This window comes from Mangifera indica, chromosome 16, assembly GCF_011075055.1.
Source record: "Mangifera indica cultivar Alphonso chromosome 16, CATAS_Mindica_2.1, whole genome shotgun sequence".
Taxonomy (NCBI): Eukaryota; Viridiplantae; Streptophyta; class Magnoliopsida; order Sapindales; family Anacardiaceae; genus Mangifera; species Mangifera indica.
This window is the reverse complement of record NC_058152.1, coordinates 9,609,582-9,620,589: the sequence shown is the minus strand read 5'-3', so window position 1 is coordinate 9,620,589 and position 11,008 is coordinate 9,609,582. Positions and strand designations below refer to the sequence as shown.

The window sequence follows — 11,008 nt, the reverse complement described above, 5'->3', positions numbered from 1 at the left end:
TATAAATATTAATTTATTTAAGATTTGATCAAACTTGGTAAACCCATTAAAACAAAAAAATTATTTAAAATTAACAAAACCAGATTTACATAATATTACATATTTTTTTTATATTTAAACTTAAAAATGTTATAATTTGTAAAATGTTAATTGAATTAATGATAAAATTTGTAATTAATAGAGTGTCAATTATTTAATTAACATATTTGAAATTTTTTTTTATATGATTCATATGTTTTATTTTTCAAAAATGTGATAAATATTTTATATTATTTGAAATACATAATAAATTGGCAATTAGTTGAACCGGTTTGTTATCCAGTTAAAACATGAAACAGTGAGATAATCAGTTCGAACATGGATCCGATTTTAAAAACATTGATTCACAGTGCTCATAGGCGAATTCACCCAATTCACTATTAAGATATTATCCACTTTTGATACACAATTCAGTATGATTTTATTTTTGGACTTTGCAAAACCAAGGCTATTTAACCAATCTTATATATGTGATACGTCTTATCCAAAACGCATATTTTGATAGTTTTAGGAGCTCACAGTCTATTTAACTAGTTTTATCTTAATATCCCAAGTGATGTAGGATACACATACAAATCTAACATCTCTTATATTTTGCCAATGTAGAATTTGTCTAAGGGTGTTACACACATTTTCTCTAGTTTTTCTTTATAATTTCCAATATATAATGAGTTAAAAAAAGAGATGCAAATGAGAAGGCAAAAATTGACTGTGTTTTGCCAATATATAATGAGTTATGAGATTCTCATCAAAAATAGAGTATATCGCATTCAAGATGTCAAGTTAGGTTTAATTGCTTGAGTTGAAATGACTATAAATAGGATGTTCCCTCTCTATGTCAATAGAATTAACTTGTGTTTTTCAACAAAATTAAATGATATGGCTTGTTGTGGCATTTTCACTATGTTCATTTAAATTTTGGTAGTTTGAAGACACTTCAATAGAAAAATATGGTTACTGGTATTCCAGTTTTTGCTAGCCCCTCAGAAGTTTGTAAAGAATGCATTGTTAGCAAACAAAATTGTGATCCATTCCCAAAAGGAAAATCACAAAAGGCAAGAAAGTAGTTGGAAATTGTTCACTTTGACATATATGGATCGATAAATCTTACATCCAATAGGGGGAAAAGGTATTTCATTATTTTTATCAATGATTACAATTGAAAAAAGTTAGGTTTATTTTTTGCAAGAAAAATTTGAAGTTCTTGTAGCATTTAAAAGCTATAAAGCACTTGTTAATAAAGAAGTTGAAAACCTAATAAAAATTTTCGTACAAACTGTGGAGGAGAATACAACTCACATGAATTTACAAATTTTTGAGTCTCATGGAACCAAGAGACAACTTACAACAACGTATATGCCTCAACAAAATGGTGTTTGTAAAAAAAAGAATCATACTATTTTGAATAAAAGTGGTGTTCCAAAAATTTTATGGCTTGAAGCAATAAATTGAAACATTCATAGTTTGAATAGAAGCCCTACATTTTCTGTTCAAAATATGACACCAAAGAAAGTGTAGAGTAGATGAAAACTGGCGATGGACCATTTCAAAATTTTTAGGCGTATTGCTTATGTCTATGTTCTGTACCAGAAAAGGGAGAAATTAGATGACAAGGGGGAGAAATGTTTTTTTAAGGGTATTAATGAGCAATCAAAAGCTTATAAGCTTTACTATCCAATAACCAAGAAAATTATTATTAGTAGGGATGTCTCTTTTTATGAAAATCAAACCTAGCATTGGAGGAGATATTCTAATAGATTTTGATGAAAACAATAATAAGAAAAGTCAACAACGCTTAGAGAATATGCAGCAAACAACAATTCTAGAAAATGTTCAAAGTTCATTTATAGTTGAAGAAAATGAACAAAGACCTCAACGTGTTAGAAGAATACCCGCATGATGTCTGATTATGAAGTAACTAAAATTGGCCAGTCTAAAGATCCACTTACATATTTTGTTCCATTTTTTTATTGTGATCCTACAAATTTTGAAGAAAATGTGAAAGAATTAAAATGGCAAAAGGCGATGGATGAAGAAATTGCAACCAGAAAGAAACAACACTTGGGAGTTAACTAAGCTTCCAAAAGGACACAAGACAATTGGTGTCTAACGGGTTTACAAGACAAAATCGAATGAACATGGGAAAGTTGACAAATAAAAGGCGTGCATAGTAGCAAAAGGCTATAAACAAGAGCTTAGTGTGGATTATATAGAAGTTTTTGCTCCGATTGCTTAACATGATACAATCAGATTGATGATTGCATTAGCAGCTCAAAATTCATAGCCTATTTTTTAATTGGTTGGGAAATTAGCTTTCCTGCATGGTGATCTACAAGTACAAGTATTTATTGATCAACCCCCTGGTTGTGTGAAGCATGGAAGTGAACATAAAGTATGCAAATTGAAAAAGGCATTATATAGGTTAAAACGGGCTCTACCCACTTCGTATAACCAAATTGATGATTATTTTTTAAAGGAAGATTTTAAAAAATGTTTATATCAACACATACTATTATTAAAATAGGTAATGATGGGAAGATGCTTATTGTGTGCATATATGTGGATGATCTTATTTTCACTGAAAATGATATGGACATGTTGAAAATTTTAAAAGATCCATGATGGTTGAATTTGATATGTCAAATCTTGGAATGTTGCATTATTTTCTGAGAATTGAAGTGGTGCAATCTGGCGTTGGGACTTTTTTTCCCAAAAGAAATATATTCAATAGATTTTAGATAGGTTTCAGATGAAGAATTGCAATTTTGTCTCTACACCAACTCAATTTAGTCTGAAGCTTTTAAATGATCTAAAAGGAAGAAAGGTGGACAACACTCAAATTGTGGGAAGCTTGATGTATCTTACTACAACACAACTTGATATCATGTATGCAATAAGTCTCATAAGTAGATACATTGTATGTCCCAAGGAAATGCATCTTTTGGTTGCAACACAAATATTTGTAAAGTACAACTAATTATGGGTTGTTTTACAAGAAAGGTGAAAATTAATTTTATTTGATTTTATGGACAGTGATTCTGTTGGAGATCCAAATGACAAAAAAAGCAAGATAGATTATGTTTTTATGTTAGGATCAGGAGTTGTTTCATGGTCTTCTAAGAAACAACCAATAGTTACTTTGTCAACCATAGAAGCGAAATTTGTAGCTACAACAGCATGTGCTTGTCAAGCAATTTGGCTACGAAATATCCTTGAGGAGGTTCATTTCAAACAAGAAAGACCCATTGTCATATATTATGATAACATCTCAACTATAAAATGATCAACTTCTTATTTATTGTGATAATATTTTCTAAGTCTTATTTATAATCATCCATAATCACATAATTCATTAATCATAAACTCTAGACATCAAGATCCTTGACATTTCTACTCTACTCGATTTCATCTTCTCCTTAAGACGAGAAGTGAACTATCAACTTCTTAATAAAACATGTATTATATACTAGTTTCTTTAGTTTCAAATTCATTAATCCGTAAGTAAAAGAAATATCTATCGTATTTAATAAAAGAATTTTGAACAATTTATTAATGTTACTCGTAGATACGAAAAACAAAAATTTCATACTTAGCTTTTATCATATAGTGTCACTATATCTTCAATGAATCGATCGTATTTTTATTTATATTCATTGTAAATCCACAAACTTTTATAATTCATCATTTATATTCATATTTATCAAACTTTGCAACCTTTCATCGTATTAATATTCATCATAGGTCTACAAACCTTTCATCATAGATCTGCAAACATTTTATCATTAACCATTTGTCCCTGAATGTTTATAATTCAATCATATTTATTAATTCATAAATTTCTCCCCTATACAACCGATATTTAACAAACCTTATCTTATAAATTTTTTCTTAATTGAAAACCAAATAAAAATTATATAAGTTTCTTATAGAAAATATTTTAGGAAAACATGTTTCGAAATATTTTAATTTTAATTTTGGTTGTCTTATTAAAATGATAAAAAAATTCATTTATCTTCGTCTAAAATAACACAATAAATTTGTTTCTTCTAGAAATTTTTTTAAATAAATGGTCTTTATCAAAATAAATCAATTTCTTAAATAAGAACATACATTGGAGAATCAAGAGAAAAACTTAAGAGGTTAAGATTGAATTAAAAAAAACTATAGGGGATAAAAAATTAATAAAATATGAAAAATATATATATATATAATTTTAGGTGGTATATTGATATTTTTAATATAAATAAATTAATAATTTTTAAGACTCAAAAAAAGGTTAACTGACCACTCTTAACTCCCTCAGGTCCGTTACAAAGAAGGTTTTTATTGCCATAGAATAAGATTAGAGAACAGTGAAGATTGTTACTAATAAAGTTTCCCCATCAAGTTAATTCAATGGAATTTTGGTTGATTAATTTTTAAATGCTTTATTTTTTGTTATTATTAATGTGATAATTATTTAGATTTATTTCAAATTTAATTATTTTTTAGTAAGCACCCAACATTTATAAACCACAATTATGTGTTAAATACATACTTAAGAATTAAATAGTATTTTCTTCAATATGAATTTTTGACAGCCTAAATTAGGTCAAAAGATTTATTCTCACACAAGGTATAGTGTAATCTCAAACTAATACTTACTAATTTTCAGAAACTCAAAGTCTCACTTATGAGTCAATTTCTGTTAAAATTTTTAATTGGGATAAAAAGTAAAATCGTTATTTTAAAAATAATATTAAAAAATATATAGTTCATTATATTTTCCCTCTATGTTTGTCATCTAGATGAAGATTTTCTAGTTGACTCTTCGTCGTTCAAACCGTCTAGATTTGTCCAATCTAGAAGAATCTAGACGAAGGTGGTGGCCAAAGATGTGTTAAAGAGTTTTGTGGAGGTCGTCCATGGCTGAAAATGTCATCGGAGAGGAGAAGAAAGAAAACCCTAGGTTTTGAGAGGGGAAATGCGACTTTTCAAAAGTAAAAAATTTTAACCAGAAATGAAATTGTTAATTTTTAAAACTTCGGAATGAAAATAAATAAAATATATTTTTTTAATATTATTGTCAAAATGATTATTTTACCCCTAACCTTAATTGAAAACTTTAATAAAAACAATAAAACTATATGTACCTACTTTGGGTACACAAATGTGTACACATTTATATGTGTCATCATGTGATTGGATGATTTTGAATTAAAAATAAAACAATAACCAATCATATAATGACACATAGGAGTGTGTATACATTTGTGTACCAAAGTGGGTACACATAGTATTGCTCTAATAAAAATTAGCTTATGGATAGGATTTTGCGTTTTTTAAAGTTGGTGGGTATCAGTTTGGGATTACACTATACCTTAGATGGGAACAAGTCTTTTGGCCCCTAAATTATGATGTTTTTGTAACCCTTGTAAAATATTTTAATTATTCTATGTAAAGGTGGATATAAACCGAACCAAGCATGAACACCCCTTATTCAAATTCGATTCGAATAAAAAATAGTTCAGTTCGAATTTGTCGAACCAACATTAAGAATAGTTCAAGTTTAGTTCGAATGAAAATGACATACTTCGAGTTTGACTCGAATTTAAATCTACAAGTCAAATATGTGACTCAGATTCATAGTTTGAATTCATAACTCATTGATAAAACAATATCATTTAATAATTATTTAACATAATTCAAATCAAATCATAAATAAAACTCGAAGTAAATCACGTCATATATTTAACTCACCAATCAAACCAAACCGAACTCTATAGTTTGAATTCGATTCAATTTCAAAACTAACAAAACCTTTTAACTTAAACTTTATTCAAATTTGAACTAAACAATTTCAAACTAAGTCAAATCGAATCGAACCAACTTTCAAACTATATAAACACTCAAAATAAAAACAACAGATTTGATTTTGTGTTCTCTAAACTTGAAACTTCCTTCATCATCATTTTCTTAAAAATATCCTTAGAAAATTACTAAAAATAAAAACAATTAAAACTAAATTAATATTATAAAAATAAAAATATCTTTATATTCAATACTGAGCTGTATATACTATTTGCCGTCATTTCTTTCTTTCTAAATACATAATTTTTTATTACAAAAATAGATAATAAAAACAAATTTAATAAATAATAAACAAAACAAAAATAGAGAATAAAAACAAAATTAATATTATAAAAATAAAAATATCTTAACAGATAAGTATAAATATAGATTGTGCCATCGCATGGCAAGCTTTGGTTTGTTTGTAGGCTGAGAGAAATTGATTCGCATTGAACGCGGGTGGTGAAGATTTCTTATTCCTCAAGACGACATCTGTTTCTTCTTCTATCTCAAATTTTTTCTATTAGGGTTAGGGTTTTTTTTATTATATTCTTCTTATGTTGTGTTGTATCTTATGTTAACAATATTTTTTTGTTTCATTCATTGTTGCAGAGAAGCCAACCCAATCCAAAGAAGCAGCCTTTTTTTCTTTTGGTAAAAACAGAAGAAAGCCTTTTCTGCATTTTGATTTCCTTGATTTTTATTTATTTTTTAAATAATCTTTTTGTTAAATATGCCCCTTTTATATTAAAATTATTGCAGTAAATGCTTTGTTTAAGCTGAATTGAGGTTAAGGATCTTGTATCCTTAATTGGCTTATTATGTTTTTATATTTATTGATGCATATGGATGTATAGGTAATTTTTAACTAATTTGGGAATAAAATATTGAATTTCCGTTTGCTGTATGCAAGATTCTGAAGAAGAAGCAAAATTTAGAAATTATGGTATTTTTTTCTATGGATTTTGGTTTTTTCTTTTAATTTGAATTTGTTGTTTGATAAATTGGAATTGGGTTAGGATTTGATTTGACGTTAATTTCATATGATGTAACCATCAAACAGTTTGAGAATTTCTTGTACTTAAATGGAAGCTAGAGCTAGCTAAAAGCCAACTAAGGTTTGGGTTTAATTTGGTTTCTCAAATATTGACTCATTTTATCTATTTGGATATGATGTGGTGTAGTCGGTAGAGTTCCACTGACATGGAAAGTTTGGAAGATGGTGCGGCGAATGTGGAGCCTCCTGATCCTGACATCATTGAGAGTGATCCAACTTGTCGATATGTGCGGGTAATCGTATTTGGCTGGTTTTTTTTAATTTTTTATCTTCTCCAGTCTATTTGCTGGGGAAATTCAGAATGTGTATGGAAAATGAAGTATTATCTTGTGTGTTGTAAAGCTTGTCTTGGGTTTTGGGAAAACCAGCAAAAAGAACTTTAGAAAATTGAAGTTTTATTACGTACAGTGGAGTGTTTTTTCTTTCATTTTCTTATCTTTCCTCCATTAACAATGATGAAACTTAGCAAATTTGTGTTCTTACAGTACAAAGAAGTGATTGGTAAGGGGGCATTCAAGACAGTGTATCCTTTATCATCTTTCATTTCTTTCTTTGACTGAAGCTCTTTGTACATGCTTGGTTATGTTAGTACTTCTATTTATCAAAGGTGCTATGTTAGTATTGTTTTTTCGCTGCTCAAATTGTTAGGACATATCAAATATTTGACAAGTTACTGGATTTAGTTTTGTAGTTCAAATTTATCTTGTTTGTGTTCCTTAATTCAATGACCAACTAGTTACAAGGCATTTGATGAAGTCAATGGACTTGAAGTGGCATGGGGCCAAGTTCGGATTGACGATGTGTTGCAGTCACCTGAAGACTTAGAGAGGCTCTACTCTGAAGTGCATCTCTTGAAATCTTTGAACCATAGCAATATTATAAGGTTTTATAATTCATGGATTGATGATAGGAACAAGACTGTTAATATCATTACTGAGTTGTTCACCTCGGGTAACCTTAGGCAGTATGTTTGTTCTTCTTCTTGTATCTCTGTGTGAATTCCCCATTTTATGTTTTACGGTGAAATCAGCCCTGTGATTAGTGGATGTGATCTGTAATGTAGGTATCGGAAGAAACACAGGAAGGTTGACATGAAGGTAGTGAAAGGTTGGGCAAGACAGATTTTGTCTGGCTTGAACTACCTTCACAGTCACAATCCACCAATTATGCATAGGGATCTAAAGTGTGACAACATATTTATCAATGGTCACCAAGGAGAAGTTAAAATTGGAGATCTTGGGTTGGCCACCTTCATGGAGCATGCTAATGCCAAAAGTGTTATAGGTATAGTTTATATTTCTCTACTTTGATGCTTAACTTCATATGCACATTCTCCTTTGGTTTGTCAGTGTAGTGTTGGGGTAAAACAAATCAAACAGGATAGGCATTTTTTTCTCAGAACTTTCATATATGTTTTATCAGTTCTATTACAGTTTTTTTTTTTTTCCAAATGTGCCTATGGTTGTATCCCAAATGCAAGGTATAAGATTTAGATCCCATATTGAAAAATATGGACAACTAGTGTGGGGTTTTTATGGTCTTGGGCGCTCTCATCTCAATAACTAGTTTTGAGGTGTGGTTCTTCCAAAGTTCGTATCATTTGGTATCAAAGTCATCACCATGTCTCTCAGTTGCATTGTCTAGCTCGGGTGGTAATATCGATATTGCAGTGTTCACCCGAGGCTAGTAGGGAGCTCACACGCAGGGGTGTTGGGACTGTGGAGCGTGGTAGTATATTAAGATCTTAAGTACAAAGTATGAAACTTGGATCTCACATTAGAAAGTATGGACAACTAATGTGGGGTTTATTTGATCTTGAACTCTCCCATCTCAATAGCTAGCTTTTGAGGTGTGGTTATCTCAAAATTCGTATCAGCCTATTATGTTTAGCCTTATACAACATCACCTTAGGTTGCTGTTGAAACTATCCTATTGATCCATGGATGTGATCTTTACAGGAACTCCCGAGTTTATGGCTCCTGAGTTGTATGAAGAGAATTACAATGAACTGGCTGATATATATTCCTTCGGGATGTGCATGTTGGAGATGGTGACATTTGAATACCCATACAGTGAATGCAGGAACTCTGCTCAGATATACAAGAAGGTTTCATCTGTAAGTTATTTATGAATAATATCCTTCATTTTCTTTACCTTGCAACAGTTCAATTTGTGAATGTTTTCCTTCATTTCATCTAACTTGCAGTTCGTATGGTCTAAGTTGGTTAATAAAATTAATTTTATAACAATGTAGGGAATAAAGCCCGCTAGCCTGTCCAAGGTAAGAGATCCAGAAGTGAAGCTGTTTATTGAGAAGTGTCTAGTTCCTGCATCCCAAAGACAGTCAGCAAAGGAGCTTCTGATGGATGCTTTTCTTCAAGTGAATGGATCAGGAAAAAACCATGCTGCACTACTTCCTGATATTGTTTTGCCCAAAATGGCAGCCTTTGGAGAACGGTGTCTGTTGTCAGAAGGACCAGTTAATGCACGGAATAGACTCTCCTTGGATTTTGAACGTGAAACTGAGCTGCCAACTATAACCTCTTTCAATCATTATGTTGATGGGGATTCTTATTCTCGGAGCTACGAGGTTCAAAGGACAAAAAGAGGAAACTTTTTCTCCTTAAAAGGCGAGCTAAATGATAAGTACTCTGTGTCATTAATCCTTCGAATTGCAGATCGCAGTGGTTAGTCTATTGCTAGTGTGACAAATATCTTCTCTTTCTGACTTATCATTGTTTACATAATTAATTATCATTGAAGTCTTTATAATCTACGTTATTGTACTTAAACTTTGTAATCCATTCCTTAAATGCAGGCCGTCTCAGGAATATACATTTTCTTTTCTACCTAGATGGTGATACCGCATTTACAGTTTCGAGTGAAATGGTGGAACAGCTCGAACTGGCAGATCAGAATGTTACATTCATCGCAGAGTTGATTGATTTATTGTTGCTGAATCTGATACCCAGTTGGAAAACTTGTGTCCCTATTGATCATTTGATTCCTATGAATAAATTACCAAAGTCTAGCAACCATAAGAGCAATGCTCTGTCACCAGAAAGTATAGACAATTCTGTGGAGTTGAGCCCTAGTCCTTGTGAGTCTGTCAATCATTCAAAGTCTTCAAGTGTCCTGGATGCTAGTTCTACCGGAGAATCGATTCAAACGACAGGCCAAGGACCTGATTTTGTGAAGCTTGATGAGAGAAAATCTCGCTCCAATTACAGTTTCCAGGTTTCAACGGTAACGGATGAATGGTCTTCTGAGAAGTCATATGCATCGGCAGCCTCCAGTGATTTGATTGATAAAAAGTACTCCATCAATTCAGATATTTTGTCAGAAGAGTCTGGACTTGTAGACTTCGATGGACATTGGTTGATGGACGGATTTAACGAATCTCTTGCTAGAGTGAGATTGGCCAAGTCCCTTGATGACAAGAATCAGATTTTGGACATAGACAGCAACACTGTGGTGGATAGTTTAAGTGATACGACCAAAGAGTCTTATTTGTTCAATCTGGAAGAAGATGAGGAGTTACGGAGGAGGCTGAGGATGATCGAACAGCAGTACCAGGAAGGAGTTCAAGAACTCTCCCAGAAAAGACATGAACTTATCCTGCAGACAAGAAAGTCATGGAACAAAAAAGTAGAGTCAGTTTGTTAATGCTTTTCTATAGGAGTTTGTTAATTTGTTTGCTTTTTTTTTTTTAATTACTGTAAAGAAAAATCAGAATCTTTACATCATAAAATTCTCACCGCAAGTGTAAAAGTTATTTTCTAGGTGGGAAAAATGTAATAAGCAAACTTATCTTTTTTTTCAAAATAGAAATCTTGACAACTTTATTTAATTATTAAATACTTATTATACTTGAAAACTAACCTTAAATTAAAGATTCAACATTAGATAAGTTAAATTAAATTAAATTATCTATAACTAAAAAATACACCATCTTATACCATATAAGTAAGTCATATTATTTTGTCATATCACCTCAAATATATTGTCACATCAACTTTGATTATCATATCATCTATCTATTTTTCCTTTTGTCTTTGGTTCAATTTTTCAATGTTTTTATTT

The 11,008-nt window shown here is 30.8% G+C and overlaps 1 protein-coding gene across 6 annotated transcripts; it reads left to right on the top strand.

Moving 5' to 3' along the window:
* Window positions 1–6,266: 6,266 nt before the first annotated feature.
* On the top strand, window positions 6,267–10,775 carry LOC123199151 (probable serine/threonine-protein kinase WNK7). Of its 6 annotated transcripts, none has more exons than XM_044614028.1 (9): window positions 6,267–6,396; window positions 6,481–6,522; window positions 7,053–7,158; window positions 7,411–7,448; window positions 7,662–7,889; window positions 7,989–8,209; window positions 8,884–9,041; window positions 9,180–9,567; window positions 9,744–10,775. In XM_044614028.1, the coding sequence occupies exons 3-9, from the start codon at window positions 7,072–7,074 to the stop codon at window positions 10,589–10,591; spliced, it is 1,968 nt and encodes a 655-aa protein (XP_044469963.1). In that variant the 5' UTR covers window positions 6,267–6,396; window positions 6,481–6,522; window positions 7,053–7,071; the 3' UTR covers window positions 10,592–10,775. The 6 variants fall into 6 exon arrangements, with proteins under 6 accessions (XP_044469963.1, XP_044469960.1, XP_044469961.1 ...); XM_044614025.1 differs by having other exon boundaries at window positions 9,180–9,612; XM_044614026.1 differs by having other exon boundaries at window positions 6,303–6,330; window positions 9,180–9,612.
* The last annotated feature ends 233 nt before the right edge of the window (window positions 10,776–11,008 follow it).